The sequence below is a fragment of the Pristiophorus japonicus genome, chromosome 8, assembly GCF_044704955.1.
Source record: "Pristiophorus japonicus isolate sPriJap1 chromosome 8, sPriJap1.hap1, whole genome shotgun sequence".
Lineage (NCBI taxonomy): Eukaryota > Metazoa > Chordata > Chondrichthyes > Pristiophoridae > Pristiophorus > Pristiophorus japonicus.
In genome coordinates, this window is record NC_091984.1 from 36,001,840 (window position 1) to 36,028,067 (window position 26,228).

Sequence of the window (26,228 nt, forward strand, 5' to 3'; positions counted from 1 at the left end):
GAACACAATTTCCCGCCTAATAAGGATATCTTTCAGTTCCTCATTCTCACTAGACCCACTGTCCCCTAGTACATTCGGAAGGTTATTTATATCTTCCTTTGTGAAGACAGAACCAAAGTATTGGTTCAATTGGTCTACCATTTCTTTGTATAAATTCACCTGAATCCGACTGCAAGGGACCTACGTTTGTCTTTACTAATCTTTTTCTCTTCACATATTTATAGGAGCTTTTGCAGTCAGTTTTTATGTTCCCTGCAAGCTTCCTTTCGTACTCTATTTTCCCCTTCTTAATTAAACGCATAGTCCTCCTCTGTTGAATTCTAAATTTCCCCCAGTCCTCAGGTTTGTTGCTTTTTCTAGCCAATTTATATACCTCTTCCTTGGTTTTAACACTATCCTTAATTTCCCTTGTTAGCCATGGTTGAGGCAACTTTACCAGTTTTATTTTTACTGCAGACAGGGATGTACAATTGCTGAAGCTCATCCATGTGATCTTTAAATGTTAACATAAGAATATAAGAATTAGGAACAGGAGTAGGCCATCTAGCCCCTCAAGCCTGCTCCGCCATTCAACAAGATCATGGCTGATCTGGCCGTGGACTCAGCTCCACTTACCCGCTCACTCCCCATAACCCTTAATTCCCTTATTGGTTAAAAATCTATCTATCTGTGACTTGAATACATTCAATGAGCTAGCCTCAACTGCTTCCTTGGGCAGAGAATTCCACAGATTCACAACCCTCTGGGAGAAGAAATTCCTTCTCAACTCGGTTTTAAATTGGCTCCCCCATATTTTGAGGCTGTGCCCCCTAGTTCTAGTCTCCCCGACCAGTGGAAACAACCTCTCTGCCTCTATCTTGTCTATCCCTTTCATTATTTTAAATGTTTCTATAAGATCACCCCTCATCCTTCTGAACTCCAACGAGGAAAGACCCAGTCTACTCAATCTATCATCATAAGGTAACCCCCTCATCTCCAGAATCAGCCTAGTGAATCGTCTCTGTACCCCCTCCAAAGCTAGTATATCCTTCCTTAAGTAAGGTGACCAAAACTGCACACAGTATTCCAGGTGCGGCCTCACCAAAACCCAATACAGTTGCAGCAGGACCTCCCTGCTTTTGTACTCCATCCCTCTCGCAATGCAGGCCAACATTCCATTTGCCTTCCTGATTACCTGCTGCACCTGCAAACTAACTTTTTGAGATTCATGCACAAGGACCCCCAGGTCCCTCTGCACTGCAGCATGTTGTACTTTCTCCCCATTCAAATAATATTCCCTTTTACTGTTTTTTTTCCCAAGGTGGATGACCTCACACTTTCCGACATTGTATTCCATCTGCCAAACCTTAGCCCATTCGCTTAACCTATCTAAATCTCTTTGCAGCCTCTCTGTGTCCTCTAAACAACCCGCTTTCCCACTAATCTTTGTGTCATCTGAAAATTTTGTTACACTACACTCTGTCCCCTCTTCCAGGTCATCTATGTACATTGTAAACAGTTGTGGTCCCAGCACCGATCTCTGTGGCACACCACTAACCACCGATTTCCAACCCGAAAAGGACCCATTTATCCTGACTCTCTGCTTTCTGTTAGCCAGCCAATTCTCTATCCATGCTAATACATTTCCACTGACCCCGCGTACCTTTATCTTTTGCAGTAACCTTTTGTGTGGCACCTTATTGAATGCCTTTTGAAAATCTAAATACACCACATCCATCGGTACACCTCTATCCACCATGCTCGTTATATCCTCAAAGAATTCCAGTAAATTAGTTAAACATGATTTCCCCTTCATGAATCCATGCTGCGTCTGCTTGATTGCACTATTCCTATCTAGATGTCCCGCTATTTCTTCCTTAATGATAACTTCAATCATTTTCCCCACTACAGATGTTAAACTAACTGGCCTATAGTTACCTGCCTTTTGTCTGCCCCCTTTTTTAAACAGAGGCGTTACATTAGCTGCTTTCCAATCCGCTGGTACCTCCCCAGAGTCCAGAGAATTTTGGTAGATTATAACGAATGCATCTGCTATAACTTCCACCATCTCTTTTAATACCCTGGGATGCATTTCATCAGGACCAGGGGACTTGTCTACCTTGAGTCCCATTAGCCTGTCCAGCACTACCCCCCTAGTGATAGTGATTGTCTCAAGGTCCTCCCTTCCCACATTCCTGTGACCAGCAATTTTTGGCATGGTTTCTGTGTCTTCCACTGTGAAGACCGAAGCAAAATAATTGTTTAAGGTCTCAGCCATTTCCACATTTCCCATTATTAAATCCCCCTTCTCATCTTCTAAGGGACCAACATTTACTTTAGTCACTCTTTTCCATTTTATATTTCTATAAAAGCTTTTACTATCCGTTTTTATGTTTTGCGCAAGTTTACCTTCGTAATCTATCTTTCCTTTCTTTATTGCTTTTTTAGTCATTCTTTGCTGTCGTTTAAAATTTTCCCAATCTTCTATTTTCCCATTAACCTTGGCCACCTAATGCGCATTGGTTTTTAATTTGATACTCTCCTTTATTTCCTTGGTAATCCACAGCTGGTTATCCCGTCTCTTACCGCCCTTCTTTTTCATTGGAATATATTTTTGTTGAGCACTATGAAAGAGCTCCTTAAAAGTCCTCCACTGTTCCTCAATTGTGCCACCGTTTAGTCTGTGTTTCCAGTCTACTTTAGCCAACTCTGCCCTCATCCCACTGTAGTCCCCTTTGTTTAAGCATAGTACGCTCATTTGAGATACTACTTCCTCACCCTCAATCTGTATTACAAATTCAACAATACTGTGATCACTCATTCCTAGAGGATCTTTTACTAGGAGATCGTTTATTTTTCCTGTCTCATTACACAGGACCAGATCTCAGCTAGCTTGCTCCCTTGTAGGTTCTGTAACATACTGTTCTAAGAAACAATCCCGTATGCATTCTATGAATTCCTCCTCCAGGCTACCCCGTGCGATTTGATTTGACCAATCGATATGTAGGTTAGAATCCCCCATGAGTACAGCCGTTCCTTTTTCACATGCCTCCATTATTCCCTTGATTATTGCCCGCCCCACCGTGAAGTTATTATTTGGGGGCCTATAAATTATGCCCACTAGTGACTTTTTCCCCTTACTATCTCTAATCTCCACCCACAATGATTCAACATTTTGTTCATTAGAGCCAATATCGTCTCTCACAACTGCCCTGATATCATCCTTTATTAATAGAGCTACCCCATCTCCTTTCCCTTCTTGTCTATCTTTTCGAATCGTCAGATATCCCTGTATGTTTAATTCCCAGTCTTGGCCACCCTGCAACCACGTTTCTGTAATGGCTACCAAATCATACCCATTTTTAATGATTTGTGCCGTCAACTCATTTACTTTATTTCGAATGCTGCGTGCGTTTCGGTAGAGTGTTTTAATACTAGTTTTTAAACCATGATTTTTAGTTTTGACCCTTCCTGCAGCCCCTTTACATTCAGTGGCCCTTTTTGTTTTTTCCCTTGGGTTTCTCTGCCCTCCACTTTTACTCATCTCCTTTCTGTCTTTTGCTTTTGTCTCCTTTTTGTTTCCCTCTGTCTCTCTGCATTGGTTCCCATCCCCCTGCCATATTAGTTAACTCCTCCCCAACAGCACTAGCAAACACTCCCCCTCGGACATTGGTTCCGGTCCTGCCCAGGTGCAGACCGTCCGGTTTGTACTGGTCCCACCTCCCCCAGAACCGGTTCCAATTCCCCAGGAATTTGAATCCCTCCCTGCTGCACCACTGCTCAAGCCACGTATTCATCTGAGCTATCCTGCGATTCCTACTCTGACTAGCACGTGGCACTGGTAGCAATCTTGAGATTACTACTTTTGAGGTCCTACGTTTTAATTTAGATCCTAGCTCCTTAAATTCGTCTCGTAGACCTCATCCCATTTTTTACCTATATCGTTGGTATCAATGTGCACCACGACAACTGGCTGTTCACCCTCCCTTTTCAGAATGTCCTGCACCCGCTCCGAGACATCCTTGACCCTTGCACCAGGGAAGCAACATACCATCCTGGAGTCTCGGTTGCGGCCGCAGAAACGCCTATCTATTCCCCTTATAATCGAATCCCCTATCACTATCGCTCTCCCACTCTTTTTCCTGCCCTCCTGTGCAGCCGAGCCAGCCATGGTGCCATGAACTTGGCTGCTGCTGCCCTCCCCTGATGAGTCATCCCCCTCAACAGTACTCAAAGCGGTGTATCTGTTTTGCAGGGGGATGACCGCAGGGGACCCCTGCACTACCTTCCTTGCACTGCTCTTCCTGCTGGTTGCTTATCAACCGTCAACCCTTTATGTATCCTTTGCCAGTCTATTCTAGCCAATTCACACCTCATACCGTCCAAGTTACCTTTCCTTAAGTTCAGGACCCTAGTTTCCGAATTAACTTTGTCACTCTCCGTCTTAATAAGGAATTCTCCCATATTACGGACTCTTTTCCCCAAAGGGCCTCGCACAACAAGATTGCTAATTAGTCCCTTCTCATTACACATCACCCAGTCTAGGATGGCCAGCTCCCTGGTTGGTTCCTCGACGTATTGGTCTAGAAAACCATCCCTAATACACTCCAGGAAATCATAGAAAACCATCCCTAATACACTCCAGGAAATCATCCTCCGCCACATTGCAACCAGTTCGGTTAGCCCAATCTATTTGTAGATTAAAATCGCCCATGATTACTGCTGTACCTTTATTGCACACATCCCTTATTTCTTGTTTGATGCAGTCCCCAACCTCACTACTACTATTTGGTGGTCTATACACAACTCCCACTAGCGTTTTCTGCCCTTTGGAATTCCGCAGCTCCACCCATACCAATTCCACATCATCCAGGCTGATGTCCTTTCTTAAAATTGCATTGATTTCCTCTTGAACCAGCAACGCCATGCCGCCTCCTTTTCCTTTCTGTCTATCCTTCCTAAATGCTGAATACCCTTGGATGTTGAGTTCCAAGCCTTGGTCACCCTAGAGCCATGTCTCCGTGATGCCAATCACATTGTATCCGTTAACTGCTACCTGCGCAGTTAATTCATCCACCTTATTCCGAATATTCCTCGCATTGAGGCACAGAGCTTTAAGGCTTGTCTTTTTAACACACTTTGCCCCTTTTGAATCTTGCTGTAATGTAACCCTTTTTGCTTTTTGCCTTGGGTTTCTCTGCCCTCCACTTTTACTATTCTCCTTTCTATCTTTTGCTTCTGCCCCCCCTTCTATTTCCCGCTGTCTCCCTGCATAGGTTCCCATCCCCCTGCCATATTAGTTTAACTCCTCCCCAACAGCACTAGCAAACACTCCCCCTCGGACATTGGTTCCGATCCTGCCCAAGTGCAGACCGTCCGGTTTGTACTGGTCCCACCTCCCCCAGAACCGGTTCCAATGTCTCAGGAATTTGAATCCCTCCCTTCTGCACCATTTCTCAAGCCATGTATTCATCTGAGCTATCCTGCGATTCCTACTCTCACTAGCACGTGGCACTGGTAGCAATCCTGAGATTACTACTTTTGAGGTCCTACTTTTTAATTTAACTCCTAGCTCCTTAAATTCATCTCGTAAGACCTCATCCCATTTTTTACCTATATGCATCACGACAACTGGCTGTTCACCCTCCCTTTTCAGAATGTCCTGCACCCGCTCCAAGACATCCTTGACCCTTGCACCAGGGAGGCAACATACCTTCCTGGAGTCTCGGTTGCGGCCGCAGAAACGCCTATCTATTTCCCTTACAATTGAATCCCCTATCATTATCGCTCTCCCACTCTTGTTCCTGCCCTCCTGTGCAGCAGAGCCAGCCATGGTGCCATGAGCTTGGCTGCTGCTGCTCTCCCCTGATGAATCATCCCCCTCAACAGTACCTAAAGCGGTGTATCTGTTTTGCAGGGGGATGATCGCAGGGGACCCCTGCACTACATTCTCTGCTCTGCTCTTCCTGTTGGTCTTCCATTCCCTATCTGGCTGTGGACCCTTTACCTGTGGTAAGACCAACTCACTAAACGTGCTATTCGCGTCATTCTCAGCATCGTGAATGCTCCAGAGTGAATCCACCCGCAGCTCCAGCTCCACAACGCGGTCCGTCAGGAGCTGGAGGCGGACTCACTTCCTGCACACGTAGTCGCCAGGGACACCGGAAGTGTTCCTGACTTCTCACATAGTACAGGAGGAGCATAACACGTGTCCGAGCTCTCCTACCATGACTTAACCCTTAGATACACTTAAATTGGCAACAACAATGCTAAAAGTTAATTACTGATATATATAAGGAAGTGGTTCACATTGCTGAGGGCCGCGCCATGGATCTTGTTGACTGGGGGGCAGTGCTGTGCATCGAGGACAGGTAGGTGGAGGATCTTTGTCTTATGGATGTTTAGTGTAAGGCCCATGCTTTCATACGCCTCAGTAAATACGTCGACTATGTCCTGGAGTTCAGCCTCTGAATGTGCGCAGATGCAGGTGTCATCCGCGTACTGTAGCTCGATGACAGAGGTTGGGGTGGTCTTGCACCTGGCCTGACGACGACGCAGGTTGAACTGGTTCTGTAATTTAGTTCCACTCCAGCGGGGAATTTGTTGACTGTGAGGGGGAGCATGGCAGCGAGAAAGATTGTGAAGAGGGTTGGGGTGATGATGCAGCCCTGTTTGACCCCGGTCCAGATGTAGATTGGGTCAGTGATGGATCCATTGGTAAGGATCACGGCCTGCATGTCATCGTGGAGCAGGCGGAGGATGGTGACAAACTTTTGGGGGCATCCGAAACGGAGGAGGACACTCCATAAACCCTCGCGGTTGACAGTGTTAAAGGCCTTTGTAAGGTCGAAGAAGGCCATGTATAAGGGCTGGCGCTGTTCCCTGCATTTTTCCTGTAGCTGTCGCGCTGCAAAAATCATGTCCGTTGTGCCCCGTAGGGTACGAAATCCGCACTGTGACTCCTGGAGGAGTTCCTCGGCCATGGGAAGAAGACGGTTGAGGAGGCCTCTAGCGACAACTTTCCCAGTGGCTGATAGCAGGGAGCCAGTGGCTGATAGCAGGGAGATTCCTCTGTAGTTGCCGCAGTCGGACTTGTCCCCTTTTTTAAAGATGGTCACGATTACTGCATCTCTGGGATCCCCCAGCATGCTCTCCTCCCTCCAGATGAGAGAGATGAGGTCGTATATTCGCGCCTGCAGTGCCTCTCAATGCCTCAGTAGGGATTCTATCCGCACCCATAGCCTTGTTGTTTTTAAGTTGTCATGGCTTTTTCTACCTCATGCAGTGTTGGGGTCTTACTGAGGTGGTGATGGGTAGCATGCTGCGAGATGGAATCGAGAACACTCAAGTCAAAGGCAGAGTCTCTGATCAGGAGATCTTTGATTGAGGAAATCCGATCCATCATCGACATCAACATAGCCCCAAAGCGGAGGGGACAGCAGAAGCAGTGCCGCAAAAAAGTCAATGCTAGAGCACTTAAGGACCCAGCTAAGAGAGCCCTATACAGCCAGCGCCTCACAGCTAGCCTGACATGCCTGAGGGAGGGCTAACAAGGCAAGGGAATACAGAATAAATGGTAGGAGACTGAGAAGTTTAGAGGAACAGAGGGACCTTGTAGTGCACGTACACAGATCCCTGAAGGCAGCAGGACAGATAGATAAGGTGGTTAAGAAGGCATACGGGATACTTTCCTTTGTTAGCCGAGGCATAGACTATAATAGCAGGGAGATTATGCTTGAACTGTATAAAACACTAGTTAGGCCACAGCTAAAGTACTGTGTACAGTTCTGGTCACCACATTACAGGAAAGATGTACGAGATTTACAAGGAAGTTGCCAGGACTGGAAAATTTTAGCTTTGAGGAAAGATTGGATAGGCTGGGGTTGTTTTCTTTACAGAGAAGGCTGAGGGAAGACTTAATTGAATTTTATAAAATTATGAGGGGCCAAGATAGAGTAGATAAGGAGGACCTATTTCCTTTAGCAAAAAGGTGAATAACCAGGGGACAAAATTTTAAAGTAATTGGTAGAAGAATTAGAGGGGAGTTGAGGAGAACTATTTTCACCCAAATGGTGGTGGGGATCTGGAAATCACTGCTTGAAAGAGTGGTAGAGGCAGAAACCCTGATCGCATTTAAAAAGTGCTTGGATATGTAGTTGAAATGCCGTAATCTACAAGGCTACGGACTAAGAGCTGGAAAGTGGGATTAGGCTAGATAGCCCTTTTTCGACCGGCATAGACACGATGGGCCGAATGGCCTCCTTCTGTACCATAAATCTCTATGATTCTATGATATAATTAGCATATATCACTGCAAACAGCAAACAGACTATTAAAATAAAGAAAGATCTACATTTACATAGCGCCTTTCACGACGACCGGACGTCTCAAATCGCTTTACAGCCAGTGAAGTACTTTTGGAGTGTAGTCACTGTTGTAATGTGGGAAACGCAGCAGCCAATTTACGCAAAGCAAGCTCCCATAAACAGCAATGTGATAATGACCATATAAACTGTTTTTGTTATGTTGATTGAGGGATGAATATTGGTCAGGACACCGAGGATATCTCCCCTGCATTTCTTCAAAATAGTGCCATAGGATATTTTACATCCACCTGAGAGAGCAAACGGGGCCTCGGTTTAATGTCTCTTCCCAAAAATGGCATCTCCAACAGTGCAGCACTCACTCATCACTGCAATGGAGTGTCAGCCTAGATTTATGTACTTAAGTCCCTGCAGTGGGACTCGAACCCACAACCTTCTGGCACAGAGGCGAGTGTGCTACCCACTGAGACACAGCTGACACACAAATTATAGTAAACCAGCATAATCCTAAACATAGTACATACCACATGTCTAATGCAAATTTTATTCAAGTATGTTACTGTCTGCATAATTGAAGTATAGAAAGACAAAACTAATAAGAGGACAGAAGTTATTTGAAAACACTTGAAAGTAGTTATCCTCGTCTACGTTATAAAGATATGACCACTATAATCTGTTACAATTGTAAAATTAATCCAACGTTCTGATCATGTACAGGAAAAGCGCATCTATGATCTCAAGAAGAAGAACCAAGAACTAGAGAAGTTTAAATTTGTTCTGGATTACAAAATTAAAGAACTGAAAAAACAGATTGAACCACGAGAAAATGATATAAAAGAAATGAAAGAGCAGATACAGCAAGTAAGTCTTCAGGGAACAAATGGGGAAAAGGATTGAAATAACTTGCATTTATATTATTCCTTATCATGCCCTTAGTATGTTCCAAAGCACTTCACAGTCAATTAATTACTGTTGGTGTGATGTAGCCATAAGACAGCAGCCAACTTGTACAAGTATAGGTCCCAAAATGGCAAGAGATAATGATTAACTAATCTGTTTTTGGTGGTGTTGATTGAGGGAGGAATGAGAGAACTCCCTGCTCTTCTAATCCTACCATAGGATTTTTTTAACATTCACCTGACAGCATCTCAGTTTACTATTTCATCGAACGGGCAGCAGTTTGGACGATGCAGCACTCTTTCAGCATTGCACTAAAGTATCAGCTTAGGTTATGTGCTCAGGTTTAGGAGTGGGGCTTGAATCCACAATCGTCTGATCTAGAGGCAAGAATGGTACTATTGAGGTAAGTTGATGCCTGTAAACAAATTATAATTATTCTTGTGGCTTCTTTCCAACATTGGAATATGATTAACAAAGTTAATTCTGGGGAAAAAAGCATGAACCATGTGCTTAATGACCATGCCTGATAAGCTCATTCTTACTTCGCCATTGTTCATCAATAAAAGTGCACCTCATTGTGTATTAATATGTATATTCTAACTTGTGCAAGCATGCTTTCACAGTCCATTGCAGAGGAGAAATAGTTTTTGCTGCATTTAATTATGGTATGCACACTTGACATCAAGGTTTATTTATCAGGTTGGCTTGTTTAATTCATTAAACATGAAGGCTGCTGCTGTAAGTTTGATAAGGTAGACCTGCTGCCTCTGAAGGAGTCTAGACATAGGAACATGAGTAGGCCATTCTGCTATTCAATTAGATCATGGCTGATGTGTATTTCATCTTCATTTACCTGCCATTGGTCCATATCCCTTGATACTGTTAATAAAAGATCTATCGATCTCAGTTTTAAACATTTTAAGATTGTGCCCCCTTGTTCTAGACTCCCCTTGCCAAAAGAAATAGCTTCTCTGTATCTACCCGATTGAATCTTGTTATCCTTTTAAACACCTCAATTATATCACCCCTCAACCTTCTAAACTCAAAGGAAAAAAGCCAAGTTTGTGCAACTTATCAACTGCCCAAAGGCATAGCCTTAGCCAATTTAAGGAAATGCCTCTCCAACCTCCATAGGTAATCAAACAAGTTCCAGGAGATCACAGTGAATGGGAAACACATTCACTCCAATACAGCTCCTACCTTTGATACTCCGTGATGTTGGCCAGTTAGGAACTTGTCCAACTCGCTTTGAACCTTTTCAGCATTCACTGCACAAGCAGACCACTTGTTCCATAGGTTGACAACTCTCTGTGAGTCCAGACACTCTCTATTGTGTCTCCATTCTCTCCATAGAGCGAAAATCAAACTCTGAATCGCTCCAAGCTGCTTTTGTGAACTCCTGCTTCAAAAGCATCCTCAGCAGAAACATGTCTCAGAGGCAAGCTCTGATCCTGTACACTCAATTAGGATTTGTCTGATTTGTAAAAATTCCTAATAAGGATAAACTTACAAACATCCCCAACTCCCAAAGTAGCCAGAAGTAGCTCCATAGGGGAATACAACAGAATCCAAGTACCACACTCCAAACACCTCCTAAATAAATAAAAATCACACCTCTGTGATCATCAGTCCACCATGTGGAACATAATAAAAATTGTTAAGACGAAAGGATACAAGGTAGATAAAAATCACAAAATGGCTTCTGTTGTCAGGAATGTGAGAAATAGCACATTTACGGAATCAAATTGACCACTGAAACTTATAGTTGTATAGGGTTTCTAAACATATTTTTCTCTCTAATCTCTCAACAGATGGAAAATGAGTTGGAACTGTTTCATAAACATAATGCTCAGTTGGAACTTAATATTGGAGAGCTCAAACAAAAACTAAAGTCAACAGAAGCAGAGATGCGTAAAGAGATGGAGAAGGTTAGAACATGTGCATATATTTAACCATGTATTCATATCCATGCTGACACAAAAAGACACATGCACTCTCTGCTTCCTTCTTTGTAGGTCAACTGGAATAAATTCTAAAAGCTTTTATTGCATCAACATTGCATATTTTTGTTGTTAAATATAACATCAAAATGAATTTTCCACAGGCATTACAATGCATTTTGGTACTCTGTTCTCCAATTGCATGCAAGATTTACATAGGCTACAAATGGCATTGCAATAGTTTCAAATTAGGAAAAATAAGCTGCTGATTTTATGACTGGTTTTTACTTTACAGAATATCAAATAAAAGGATATTTGATAAAGTGGAGCATTAATTGCTTGTACCAGCTATCTTTATTGAGCCTGAAGTATGAGGGGCCGAAATTCAGGGTCTCAGAAAGACCTGTTACTGTCCGTTTGCGGCCGCCTTGTGTCGGAATCCCGTGACCGCCGCTTTGTGGTCAACTGGCCGACCCGACTCAAATTCAGGTCGTGAATTTTTCAGACTGGACCCGCGATTCGGCCCCGATGCTGATGTCCGCCACAAGTGCGATATCAGAATGCGCACGGCCACTTTCCCTCACCTGAAAAAAAACACAGAGCGAAATTTAGCTCAAAAAATCGATGCCCCGCCGCGCGGTGCCCCCGACAGCTTTTTCTGTCGGTGCACCTTATCTGGAGTGTTGGCGGCCCAGCAGCACGGCGGCCTTTCAAGGATAGGGCCCACTGCCGTGGCTGGCATGTATTTATTTTTGCCAGGCGACTTCCTGATCAGCTGGCAAGATAGTGCCCACAGGTTCGGCCGGGCCGCCAACGGATAGCCTGGCGCCCGCTCTTGGGTGCCAGGCTGCTGGCCCGACTGAAACTCTCCCTGGTGGCCCAGTGGCCGAAGATTTAAAATGACTGAATGAATCTCTCCCCTTTAACGGAGGGGGAGAGCATGGTGATGCACACGCGCTGTGATGTCACCACTACCCCACTGCTGATTGACAACAGCGGAGTCCCGATCCCGACCCAAATTCAGTCCCTCAGCCTGCCTTTCAGTCGATCTGCCGCCCCCACTATGACCGACTTCCGGTCCAACGTCAAAAAAAACCTAAGTGCTGAAAATCAACGGAGAGGCCACCTTAACAATCCCGGCGGGAAAATACTTCCAAAAACGGGTAGGTGCGCCAGCTTTCTTGCAGAAGTTAATTTCGGCCCCTGAGTGTCTGAATCATTGATTTACTTCGAGGTTGAGCAAGCGATAGGTCTAAGGAAAAATAACCTAAGGAGACTCAGTACTAATGGCATCACCATCATAGGAACAGGCAAAGGCCATTCAGCCCCTAAACCAACATCTAAAAAATTGCTGTGCACAAATTGGCTGCTGTGTTTCTACATTATAACAGTAACTGCACTTCAAAAATTACTTGATCGACTGTAAAGCAATTTAGGATTTCCTAAAAGTAAATAATTGATTCAGAAATTCAGGTATTTCAGACTCAATAAAGACAACTGTTGCAAGTATCCTATGCTCTATTTTGCCAAATATCCTTCCACTTGTTACTTTTGCTCTATAGAATATCATTAGAACCTCAACAGTTTTCAAAATTCTTTACAAACTAGACTACTAAACCTTCTAGTGCTTGGATATATATTTTGATACACTTATTTTTCAAGGAGTGTAATGGTTTGTAAAGGTATATCAAGTAATAAGAGAAGATATGTACAGAGAGGGAGGTTAATAGATATAAGTCTACTGCTCTCTGTCATTCCACGCCACAGACCAAGATCTGTCCTACTCGATACATGTCTACACAGCAAAGATACATGTAAACATAAAACAGAATGAGAATGGGGACTGGCATCACACTCAAAAATTGCAATTATTCTCGAGAAAATTAAATGTTCCAAATAGATTTGATTTGAATTTTTTAAAATTCCTCTCTCTTTTCTATTTTTGTGTCTCCTGTTAATTTTTAATAGTTCCCCATTCTCTCATTTTCAGGTGCGAACTGTGGAATCTGTCATCAAACGGTTTAAGACTGATGTGTACAACTGTGTGGCATTTATTCAGGAGCCAAAGAAACTGAAAGAAAGCATACGGCAATTATATGAGAAATACGTGCCGCAGTCGGATGTGGTCAGGCCTGTTTCTATAATTGTAACAGTTACCTGACTGTAAAACCATTTGGTGTGTCACAGAGAAATTTGTACCATCTCGCCACTGTGCAGTTGAATAATGCAACTGTAGAAAACAGGCACCACTTTATCACCGAGAAATGTGTCCAGTAGACGAATGTGGTGAAACCTATTTCTTCTGCTACAAAAAGGATGCATTTATTTCTAACACCGAAAGCTTTGATTGGGTCCCCTTGATCACATGACTGATTGCTGATTGGCCCCTTGCGGGATAAGACACACCAAGTAGTTTCTCTAGAATGTGTAATTAGAACCGCCCAGCCTACGTAATCAGTCAGTCCGCAAAGTATAATTCGAGCCATTCTGACTGCTGACTCTAGACAGAACAGAGCTCACTTGGAACAGACGGTGCTCACTCTCGCGGGTTAAGACCCTCTCCCACCCCCCACCCACCTCAAACAAGTTCCTGCCCCCATCCTCCACTGCCCAAGTGCCTGACCTTTCTGCCCCCAGCCCACGTTTCTGACCTGTCCACTCCCCCACCCCGGTGCGGGGGGCGGGGGGGGAGGTCAGAAATGTGGGATGGGGGCTGACGTTCTCCCCCCCCGCCCATGCTTGAGCTTTCCCCCATGCCCGCCCCCTCCCCCTCCGGCCCAAGTTTCTGACCTCCCCCTGCCCAAGTTCCCCATCCTCACGGATTCATGACCATCTCCCCAAAAGGTTCCTGACCTTATCCAACCCCCCTCCCCCCCACCACCACCACCACCATAGATGGGGCATTGTATGTGGGTCATGGATTGTTAACAGATTTATTGATTTCACTTCATGCCCAATCAGGTGGAGGGGGAGGAGAGGGCGAATGTGGTGCGGGTGTAAAGGGGGTTGGCTTGGCAGAACGTGGACTGTCTTACCATCTGGAATACTTAGCACTCTCCACCCCCCCTCCCCCTTTAGATCTGGATCACGTTCTTCCCCCGTACCCACTGTGCTGTCCATGATCTTTACCCCCACTGCCCCCAAACCGAATTCCTGACCTCCTCTCTGATTTTCCTATCTCTCTCTGCCTCCTCCCAGTCTCTCTCTGCTACTCTCCCAACCATTCTCTCTCTCTCCCCCACTCTCTCTCCCTCTCTCTCTCTCTCTCTCTCTCTTTCCTTCCCCTCCCCAACCTTTCTTCCCCCCCCCACCTCCCAAATCTCTCTTTCCCCCCAATCTCTATAGATTATTACACTGCTTTTTCACCTTGGGTTTGAGTCTAGTTCAGACCAATGGAATATAATACTCCTCATTCTGCTAGTTGTAAGAATCATGTGCAAAGTTAGTTCAGGCAGTTTCACCCCAGTTCATAGTGGGTATTAGTACATGGAAGTAAAACTACTTACAAATTGGCACAGATTCACAATTTCATTCAGCGATCTTATAAGGGTGGCTAATGTGTGAATTAATAAATTTCATACTGCTGCAGTAGAGAGTGCTCATTTGAGATCAGAATTAAGCAACACAACTAGGGTAGAGCAGTAGATAGAATTTTACTCTGCATAGAAGTCAGCTGTGGCTCTCGCCTCTGATTCAGAAAGCTGTGGATTCAAGTTCCACTCCAGAGATTTATCCAACATCAGTAAAACAGATTATCTGGTTATTATCGCATTGCTGTTTGTGGGACCTTGCTGTGTACAAATTGGCTGCCGTGTGTCCTATTGAATAAGCCTTGGTTTTACTGAATGGTGGAGCAGGCTCGAGGGGCCGTATGGCCTACTCCTGTTCCTATTTCTTATGTTCTTATTATGTCAGTGATTACACTTCAAAAGTACTGCATTAGCTGTGAAGCGCTTTGGAACGTCCTGAGGTTGTGAAAGACGTTATACAAGTGCAAGCTCTTTCTTTATATTGCATGTGCTGCATTTGATTTTGACATCCTTAATACTTGACACAAGGTGCCAAAAGTCAGTAGTTACATCTCTGGAGACTAAGGTTGCTGACTGGATACGGCACAAAGGATACCCATATTGATTCTGAATAGAGCCTCTTCCCCCGCCACCATCACCCACAAACAAGGTGGCACTAATAATGCTACGTACCTCCCACAATCATGACAACAGCTTTCACAACATTGCTCCAAACAGAGCTGCTAATTTGCTCACCAATGGAATGTCTGTTGACCACCATTGGTGTCTACTCCAATCACACCTTGAATGACTCTGCTCCTGGGATCCAGATGATTCAATGACAATAGCAACAACTTGTATTTATATAGCGCCTTTAACATAGTGAAACATCCCAAGGTGCTTCACATGAGCGTTATGAAACAAAATTTAACACTGAGCCACATAAGGAAATATTAGAATAGATGATTAAAAGCTTGGTCAAAGAGGTAGGTTTCAAGGAACATCTTAAAGGAGGGGCAGAATTCCAGAGCTTGGGGCTGAGGCAGCTGAAGTCACAGCCGCCAGTGGTAGAGTGATTAAAATCGGGATGTGCAAGGGGCAGCATTGGAGGGTTGTAAGGCTGGAGGAGGTTACAGAGATATGGAGGGGTGAGGTCATGGAGGAATTTGTAAACAGGGATTAGAATTTTAAAATCAAGGCGTTGCAGGATTGGGAGTCAATGTATGTCAGTGAGCACAGAGGTGATGGGTGAACGGGACTTGGTGCGAGTTAGGATATGGGCAGCAGAGTTTTGGATGAACTCAAATTTTTGTAGGGTGGAAGATGGGAAGCCAGCCAGGAGAGCATTGGAATAGCCAAGTCTAGAGGTAACACAGGCATGGATGAGGATGTCAGCAGTAAATGAGCTGAGGCAGGGACGTAGTCAGACAATGTTATAGAGGTTGGAGTAGGCGGCCTTGGTGATAGGGTTCTACCCTACTCTGGAGAACATCAAGACTACTCTCTGTGTACGAGCACCAGCTCCCTTAGCAAACAGAGAATCCATAATCAAACCATGATCACCAAGAGCCAATCCACCTCCCATCTCAAACGAGCATAGTGCCTTGTTTCAAGCTTGTGACCTGGTCCCAGTCTTGTGACCGGCCTTTCACTGGTGCCTACCACCACTGGTGTCTACTCCAATCACACTTTGAATGACTCTGCTCCTGGGATCCAGATGATTCAAAGACAATAGCAACAACTTGTATTTATATAGCGCCTTTAACGTAGTGAAACATCCCAAGGCGCTTCACATGAGCGTTATGAAACAAAATTTAACACTGAGCCACATGAGATATTAGGACAGATGATTAAAAGCTTGGGTAAAGAGGTAGGTTTCAAGGAATGTCTTAAAGGAGGGGCAGAATTCCAGAGCTTGGTGCCGAGGCAGCTGAAGTCACAGCCGCCAGTGGTACAGTGATTAAAATCCCAGGGTGCACTTAATAATGTATTGTCATATCAGTTCAAGCCCTGATAGTCAATGCCCCTCAGCAGGAAAACAGTAAAGAGGGCCGGTTTTGATGGTTTATTGATGGCAATGGAAATCCATCAGCATTAGTTGATACTGATAATATACTCCTCATGCATGACAATGGTTGCTTAGTGCATGCCAGCAGCACAAAGGATGACCATTCAGATAATTTTTTAACATCAAGTAACACGAGCTCTTTTAAGGTTTTTGATGCCAAAATAAATTGATGACCAGTGCCTTGCGATGCAGAGCTGTGCAGATATTCATGTATCCCAGAACTAAGGGACACAATCATCCAAGAACTGGGCCTACTAGGCTTGACAGGACTATAACTGGTTAACTGGTTGTTCCAGAGTCCAACATGTTGTGTGGACAAGTGGCTACTCTACTAATTGCCTTTTGCAGTCCCGGGATTTAGTTATTATTGAGGTTTACAGTGCAGATGGAGGTCATCTGGCAGACATAGAATCATAGAATAGTACAGCACAGAAGGAGGCCATTCGGCCATTGAGTCTGCTCTTTCCCTATATCCCTCCAATTTTTTCACCTTGAATTAATTTTAGCCCTACCCACCTGGTGAAAAGCGAGCAGGTTACTTCCCACTCGAAACTTGACTCTTTCACACCACTTCCCATTTTAATTTGTAGGCGGATGAGGCGCCGGCCTAAAGCAGACATAATCCTCATGAATTTATGCAAATCCAGGTCCAATTGTATCAAGAGGACTCCAATTGCATTTTAACTGGAGCCTGAGCTGGGAAACAGCCAGACTAAAGCAGGTCTGAAACTGGTCTGCAGACAGAAGAGGCTCTCCAAGATAAGTGTAAAACTTTCCTTTGTGGGTTCAAGTGGAGCAGGATTGCTGCTCCAAGCCCCAAAAAGAAAGTCACAGCATCGCCTGCTCTGGATTCCACCCTCCTCCCCCCCAGCTTCCCACCTTTCCCTCCCAAAAGACCCTGCTAATAGCTCTTCCCTGCGATTTACCCTGTCTGCCGAAGAACCTTCCCTTACTGCTAGCTGGTGGCCTTCAGATGACTGAACTTCCTCTTGTGCCCTCCAGCCAGCTGCCACTTTCCACCCGTTTTTGTATGTACATGAGTTAAAATGCCCTGGCCCACAGATTTAGGTAAAATACCCTGGGTCACAAACAGGAGTAGGCGATTCAGCCTCCCGAGACTGATCCCATGGCTGATCTACGACCTAACTCCATATACCCACCTTTGGCCTATATCCTTTAATAACTTTGGTTAACAAAAAGCTATCAATCCCAGATTTAAATTAACAATTGAACTAGCACCAATGGCCATTTGCAGAAGAGAGTTCCAAACTTATACCACCCTTTGGGACCAAAATTGTCCCTTCCAATAAGGCCTCTAGCTGCCTGAAAGCGATGGCCATGGAGTGGCATGGAATGGCCGCCGACTCGCGGTAGACTAACCTATGTTCATGGCATTGCCTTCAGGAGTTTTTGCTGCGGTCTGAAGATCCACCCTACTCCCCCCACTTCCGACACGTTCCTGCAGATGCATCGTTAACGATATCATGAGAGCGCGCACTGCAGCGGCTCCGCCACGGAAGGTAAATTCACTTCAAAAAGTCTTCTGGCCACCTGTCAGTGCCAACGACAGTTTCTTGGGTCAGTACACAGTGCTAACTCAAGAGCGCCAGCAGCCTTTAAAGGCGTGTTGCGTGTAGCAGCATTATGTTTCCCGAGATTTTTTCAGACTTTGCCAGTTGCCTTGTTCAAAGCAGAATTGAGTGTTAGTGGGCTAGGGTATTCAATCTCGACAACAAAGAACCGTCATTTTGGAGGCTCTGCTTGTGGAGGCCAAGTAAATGGGGTCAATGCTGGCAGCGGGACGCCTTCTGCACATTTTGCGCGGCAGGAAGGCCGCAGGAGATGGTGGAGCGGTCTCCAGTGGCTCCAGAGGCAGCGGGCAAGGGACGCAGCAGACGTGCCTGCCGAACATGCAGAAGGCCATGGAAATGACGACAGATCTCACCCCAGAGAGGTGGCCCAGGAAGGACCTGCCGTCAGGAGGAGGATCAGGTATGCTGACCCCCGCACCAGATGGTGGGCAAAATTCAGAGCAGGCAGGATGCACAGGAGGAAGATGCTTGCCAGCAACAAGCTGCAAAGGGTGAGGAGCAGCAAGAGCATGAGGGAGGAGGAAATGAGGCAGTTGCCATAGGAAGACATGAGCATAGACATAGGGGGAGAAGGCCCTATCGTGCAAGGGTCTACAGACAACAGTTTTCATACATGGTCATTGGATGACCAATGTCTCCGGAGACTTCGTGAGGGAACTGTGCAATCTCCTGCAGCCGGACCTCCAGCCTCTAAACAAGGTTGAGCAGAGCTCTGACCATCGCATTCAAAGTGACCATAGCACTCAATTTGTAATGGATCTTTCCAAGCTGCTACAGCAGACATATCCAACATTTCACAGTTTTGCAGTATATAGCTCCATACAGCAAGTGACAGAAGCTCTCTATAAGAGAAGGAAGGACTACATATCCTTCCCGATGAGTAGGGAGAAGCAGTTGGAGTGGTAGATCAGATTTATGCGCATTGTGGGCTTTGCCAGGGTTCAGGGTGCCATAGACTGCACTCACATCACATTGAGGGCACCACAGAACAATCCCGAGATGTTCAGAAACTGCAAGGGATTCCACTTCCTCAAGGTTCAGCTGGTGTGCGACCACCACCGCAAAATAATGGCAGTTGCTGTTCAGTATCCTGGCAGCAGCCATGATGCTTTCATCCTGCACCAGACCGGTGTGTCCGGCGTGTTTGCTGGCCCAAACCAAGATTGCGGCTGGCTCCTTGGAGACAAGGGCTACCCACTGTGCAGAGGTTCCGTTGCCTGGATCGCTTGGGAGGAGTGTTGCAATACTCGCCTGAGCGGGTCTCACTATCCCTGGTTGTCTGCTGCATGCCTCAGAACGTGGCAATCATGAGGGCACAACCATTGAAGGACAAGCCAGCAGTACCACCTGAGGTGGAGGACCAGGAGAAGGAGGCGCAGGAGCAGGACGTACACGAGGAGGAGGAGGCGCAGGAGGAGGAGCAGGATGCAGGTCGCCGGCAATGCAGGAGGTGGCGTCGCCATCCAAACCCTGCACGGGAAGTGCAGAACCGTCTCATTGCTGTTCATTTCCGATAAATTCATGCCCACTTCACCCTTCATCTTTGCATCTCCGTGGCCAACCCAATGAGTCCTTTCACACATCATTGGCCACAGTGAAATGAGAGACTGCACAGATATTGAAACACAAAATAAGGATTTATTACACAAGAAAGAAAGGTGCAAAAAAACAAACACAATCATTTATCACCCTTGTGCATTTCCTTACAGCCCCTCTTACGCAATCCTATTCTCGAACTACGTCGCAGTGTTTCCCCTGTCGCTGCATCTTGGGTCTGGGAAGGCTGTTGTGTTTCAGGTGTAGAAGCTACAGGTGTCCACCCTCAACCAGCTCTGGCCCTGGAAGGGCTGGCTGCAGACTGGCCAGCACCCTGCTCGGTGCGTTCAGTCAGGATTGGCTGGGGCGATTCCATGCTTGGCGGCAATGGCGGAGTGACAGGTCTGGGCTCAGGGCTGCGGTGATCCTGAGAGCACATCAGGATCCTTGTTCGAGGAGCCTGCGCCACTCTCCCGGGGCAGCACCTCACCATCCCCATCAATCTGCTGGAGCACAGGTCGGTGGTGTGGCACGACACCGGAAGGTCCTCTGTGGACCCAGCTGCGATGGCAACACTCAGATCTCGCGTAGCATCCAGCTGAGACTGCATGAAAGCAGAGACACTCTTGATGCCACCAGAGATGACAGCAGTAAGACGCTCCATGGCCTGTTGCACAAAGTGCTTGAGAGCATTCTGAGTTTCCAGGGCAGCGGACATCCTTTCTAAAGCAGCACTCAGACTTTCATTCTGAGTGCTGCTTTAGATAGGATGGCCGCTGCCCTGGAAACTCACTTGCGCCTGTGCTGTAATGGCAGCTGCCACATCGCCAATGAGATGCGGCATCACAGCTGGATCCGCACGGTCACTCTGGCAGTCCACCATCGTCTGCACATTGGCAATGATGGGCTTTATGGTGTGCACAGAGCTGTCCACAATGCGGGAGGCAGACTCCTTCACACTCCTGACCACTTGCGACAGGCTCTCGGACACCCTTGTCATTGCCCTCAACATCTGGGAATGCATGGCTTCCATCCTTTCATAGGCCCCAACATCAATGGGCTCGTCTGAGTCCTCTTCAGCAGAACTCGCGTGCGAACTCGCCCCATCCCCCGGAGAGATGGCACCCAAGGTTGCCTTTGCTCTTGGCCATGCTGCAGCCCATTAGGCCCCGGTGCTTCACTCAGTGCAGACCCCTCTGCTAAATCTAACATTTCCGACCGCATACTCCCAGTATCTGAGCTGACATGTGCGAGTGTAGGAAGCAGTGACGCGGTGCTGCCAGCAGTGTCCCCCTCATCCTCGGCCTCATCGGACATGCCGCCAATAGATGGAATGGCCTCTAGGGTGTTGTCCTGGCTTTGGCTACCAGTGGCCTCAGGGTAGGCGCTCTGGCTTTGGCTCGCAGTAGTCTCAAGGTTGTCGTCCTGGCTTTGGCTCACACTCTGGCTCTCATCTGCAATCATAAATGGCACAAGGACTCCCATGAGGGTGATCTAGGGCATTGCACCATGCAGCCTGCAACTTGCTCACAATCATAAGCAAATGCGTGGTAGGCGCTGGCACTTTCAGGGAGAGATGGCATTAAAGGAAGACCTTCACTTAACAATGCTGCCCCCAGCGGGATCCACATGACTGGCGGCTACAGGGAAGGCAACATGTGGGCCTACTAGCCTCTACACCCTCTCTTCCAGATGAGTGAGCTGCTGGATATCTGGCTTGTCACCACCAGTCCTTTGTTGCTCTAAACGGTTGTGAGAACCCTTCGCCTGCAAATCAAATATGGCTTATTGAGTAGCAGTGTCATGAGGCCTCAGCAATGAGTGCAGTGTGGGTCCATTACATGCAGGTGTAAATCTGACATGAAAGGGAGCCTCCATTGCGATAATGCATATCAGACCACAGCAATCAAATGCTGCTTCAGTGACTATATAGTGAAGCTGGAAAATAAGGGAAGGTGAAGGAGAGGCTCGCAGATGAAAGGTGAGGAGTTGGAGGAACATGTACTTACTTTCATTAGGCGAATTATATCGTTGAGCATTTTGCGGCACTGGGTCGCAATGTGGTCATGAATGGAGGTCCCCGAGACTTCCACAGCGATCTCTCTCTCTCTCCAGGCATTAACAAACACAGCGCGAGTCGGTTTGCCTGTTTCGGGGTAAAGGACGCACCTCCTTCCCGCCACACCTTTGATCAGGGTCTCAATTTCCGCATCAGGAAATTCGCTGGCCCACCTGGCTCCTCCTGGATTCGCCATGTCTTCCCAAGAAGCTGATTCCATGCTCAGGGCCTAACTGCAAACCCTGCCCTTTAAGAAGGCCAGGAGCAACTGGCTGGTTAGCAGATCGGCACCAGCTGAATTTCGCAGCCCAATCGGCCACTCTGCACCCAAACCGCTGCAAACAGCCCATTCCCGCCACCAATACCACTCCGCTCCTTTTTTCAAGCAAAAATGCTGAATTTCCATCTTATGGCCGCCGCATCCATTGCAGCGGTAATGAATGGCAAAAAAGCAGTAGGCGCACCTCGTTTCGAGCGGTGGGCAATTTCGGCCCCTTTGTGTATAGAAGTGTTCCCTAATTTCACTCCTGAAAGGTCTGGCTCTAATTTTTAGACTATGACCCTAATCCTAGATTCCCCAACCAGTGGAAATTGTTTTATCTCTATCTGGTAAACCTATGCTGCAGTCCCTCCAAGGCCAGTCTATCTTTCCTAAGGTGTGGTGCCCAGAACTGCTCACAATACTGCAGGTGTGGTCTAACCAGGGTTTTATATAGCTGCAGCATAACTTCTGCCCTCTTGTATTCTAGAACTCTAGATATAAACGCCAGCATTCCAATAGCCCTTTTGATTATTTTATGTACCTTTCATAACATTTTAATGACCCCTCAGTCTCTTTGGATATCCTCTGCTTTTAGCTTTTCACCATTTACAAAGTACCCTGTTCTATCCTTTTTAGGTCCAAAGTGGATGACCTCACATTTGCTTACATTGAAATCCATTTGTCACAGTTTTGCCCATTCACTTAATCTATCGATATCCCTTTGTATTTTATGCTTTCATCTACACTGCCTACAATGCCACCTATCTTTGTGTCATTGAAAAATTTGGATATATGACTTTCTGTGCCATCATTTAAGTTGTTAATAAATACAGTGAATAGTTGAGTCCCCAACACAGATCCCTACGGGACACTGGTAGTCACATCCTGTCCATTATCCCTACACTCTGTCTCCTGCCGCTCAGCCAATTTCCTAGTCAGGTTAATAATTTACCCTCAATTCCATGGACTTCAAATTAAGTTAACAGTCTCTTATGTGGGACTGTGTCTATGCTGGCTCTTTGCTAGAGTAATCCAAAACAAATCTAATTTTATTGCTCTCTCCCCATAGCTCTATAACAACTTCAAGGCCGTGAAATTCAACCCCGTAGTGCTGTTAGTTCTGGCTGTCTTTTTTTTAAACATGGCACCCAGCTCACTTCCGGCGCCGCCATCTTGATGAGGGCAATACGCGTGGGCAGTATGTGCGTGCACCGGCAGTATATAGAGTAGGCAGATCGTGCCGTCAGTCTGCGTATAACGCGTATTTGCCGCATGACCTGCCAATTTAGACGTCGCCGCTGCATTCAACGCCCTCTCCTCAATACACGCAACTGAATCTAAACACATTCAGTTGCACGAGGGACCTCCCAACAGCATTACTTAAAATGATACATTCAACCTGCAGATACTTTTACTTTTGTACTGACGCTCACAGAGTTTGTAGGAGTCATCATCATCATCATAGGCGGTCCCTCAAAACGAGGATGACTTGCTTCCACACCAAAAAAGGATAAGTTCACAGGTGTTTCAATTAAGGACCTAAAATTCCAGGTCCTGAACTACATCCTGAAGGGTGGAAGATGCCAGTGCGTGGATTTTTTTAACGTGTGATGGCCGTTGCACACTAGCCACCACACGGGCTTGACAGAGCTAGGTCTTGGTCCAGTGACAAGGATTACCCAAGACGACTGGAGACCTGCTTTGCTGCACTGACCTAGTGCGCACACATATCGCAGTGTGGGCTGGCCCGTGCTGCCCCTGGGCACCTGGCCCCGAACTCACGCCTCTCCTGGGCCCCGATCACATCCCTCTACAATCTATCTCCGCTCCTTCGCCCCGACCTCGCCATTCCTGCTGTAACTGCCCATGCTCCAATCACCGATCTGGATCTTGATGACGTTTCCCTTCGCTGCTATCGCAGCACGTGCTGCTCCCTCTATGGCACGGTAGGCTCTTGAAAACCTACCTCTTATTCACCCACGAGCTGCGACAGTGCTGGGTTTCTGGAAGAAATTTTAAAAGTTCTTAAAGTGTGAAGGGAATGCTGCTGAATGTTGGGAAAACGCTAGCTGCTACTGGAAGGCTTCTGAGTACACCACTTCCTTCCAGTCAAGGATTTGCAGTCCCCCTCACGCTGCAGCACGACAGGGAGATAGAGCAGAGGCAGCAAAGAAGACAAGCTACTCTTGGAGGGAGCAGTGGGGAGAGGGCTCTCAGCAGGAGACTTTACTCACTTCGGGTCTTCAGTGAGCATTTCTCCTACCTGCACCTAAGCCTGGAGCAAGCAGTTCGCAGCTCAGCTTCATCAAGGAGGTGGTCACAGAACCTCTTGGTACCACACCTGCACCCTCCAAGGAGGGCAATGATTGCACTGGCAGTGGCCCTCGAGGTGACTGTGGCCCCCAATGTTTTCGCCAGCGGATCCGTCCAGGCTGGAACAGATGACACATCAAACATCTCGCAGTTCGCCATCCATCACTGCATCCGGGAGGTCACTGTGGGTCTGTACACTAGGAGAGGGGCATTCATTGTCTTCTCTCTGAACAGAGAGAAGCAGGAGGAGCGCACACGTGGCTTTGCCAGGATATCAGGCATGCAGGGTGCCATCGACTGCACACACACACGTGTCAATGCTGCAAATCAATGCTGAGGTGTACCGTAACCGCAAAGGGTTCCATTCACTTAATGTGCAGTTGGTGTGTGACTACGCCCAGCACATCATGCTAGTGAATTCGCGCTATCCTGGCAGCAGTCATGACGCTTTCATCCTGCACCAGTCTGCTGTGCACGCAATCTTCCAGACATATCGTCGAACCCGAGAGTGGTTGCTCGGTGACAAGGGCTATCCGTTCTACATGACTCCCTCCTAAGCCCCATCACTTGTGACCAGCACTCGTGTGACCATGCTGCCATGAGGAACATTATCAAGCAGACCATCGGGATGCTGAAGCAATGGTTCTGCTGCCTTGACTGCTTGGAAGGAGCCCTTCAGTACTCGCTAGATCGGGTGTCCTAATTCACTTCCTGGAAATCATGGGCTCCAAGCTCTGCGTAAAACCCTGTGCTAGGTTGGTGACGGACTCCTCCGTGCTCCTTGACAGAGACAACACGCTCTCTGAGGCCTGCCAATGCACCGAGCATTTTTGTGTGCATGCCTATCACCCTTCTTCAGTAGGCTGCCCCATCAAAGTCCTCATCTGTATCCTCTGCAGCAGAACCCGTGTTCAACCTCGCCCTCCGGGGAGCTGACACCTACGATATCCGCAGGCCATACATACCCAGTGATTCACCACGTACAGATCCTGCCTCTATACTACCCTCTAAAGTATGTGCAGTGCCAGTATCTGAGCTAGTGCCTGCGAGTGAGAGATCGAGCCTGTTGCTCATTCTGCACTGGCTAGCCAGGTTAGAGATCTTTGGTATCTGAAAGGAGAAAGTCAGAAGGTTAGGGTTGTGCTGATGGGGAGGTGGGGAAGTCAAGATGCACATGCTTTCACCATCAGCAGCTTGTAAGTGAGAAGAAATTGTGGGATGAAGGGGAATTGGGATGTGAGAAGGAGGATTAAATATGAGCAAACGGTCATTTTCAATGGTTTCAGCCTCGCCGATCACCACGGCCTCAGTGATGTCCCCTCCAATAATGTCCAGTGGATATAGTGTATTTGGATTTTCAGAAGGCCTTTGATAAAGTCCCACATAAGAGGTTAGTGTGCAAAATTAAAGAACATAGGACAGGGGTAATGTATTGGCATGGACTGAAAATTGGTTAACTGACAGGAAACAGAGTGTAGGAATAAACAGGTCTTTTTCGGGGTGGCGGGCAGTGACTAGTGGGGTACCACAGGGATCAATGCTTGGGCCCCAGCTATTCATAACATATATAAATCATTTGGATGAGGGAACCAAATGTAATATTTCCAAGTTTGGTAATGACACAAAACTAGGTGGGATTGTGAGTTGTGAGGAGGATGCAAAGACACTGCATAGCAATTTAGATAGGTTGAGTGAGTGGGCAAACACATAGCAGATGCACTATAACGTGGATAAATATGAAGTTAT

At 46.6% G+C, this 26,228-nt stretch overlaps 1 protein-coding gene across 1 annotated transcript in view; it reads left to right on the plus strand.

Annotated features, from left to right (window-relative positions):
• cfap57 (cilia and flagella associated protein 57) overlaps window positions 1-26,228 on the plus strand; it is a 172,553-nt gene that overhangs the window by 114,411 nt on the left and 31,914 nt on the right. The window contains exons 17-19 of the mRNA XM_070886035.1: window positions 9,021-9,164; window positions 11,015-11,131; window positions 13,134-13,268. Of these exons, the coding sequence (XP_070742136.1) occupies window positions 9,021-9,164; window positions 11,015-11,131; window positions 13,134-13,268 (396 nt within the window). The remainder of the gene's footprint in view (window positions 1-9,020; window positions 9,165-11,014; window positions 11,132-13,133; window positions 13,269-26,228) is intronic.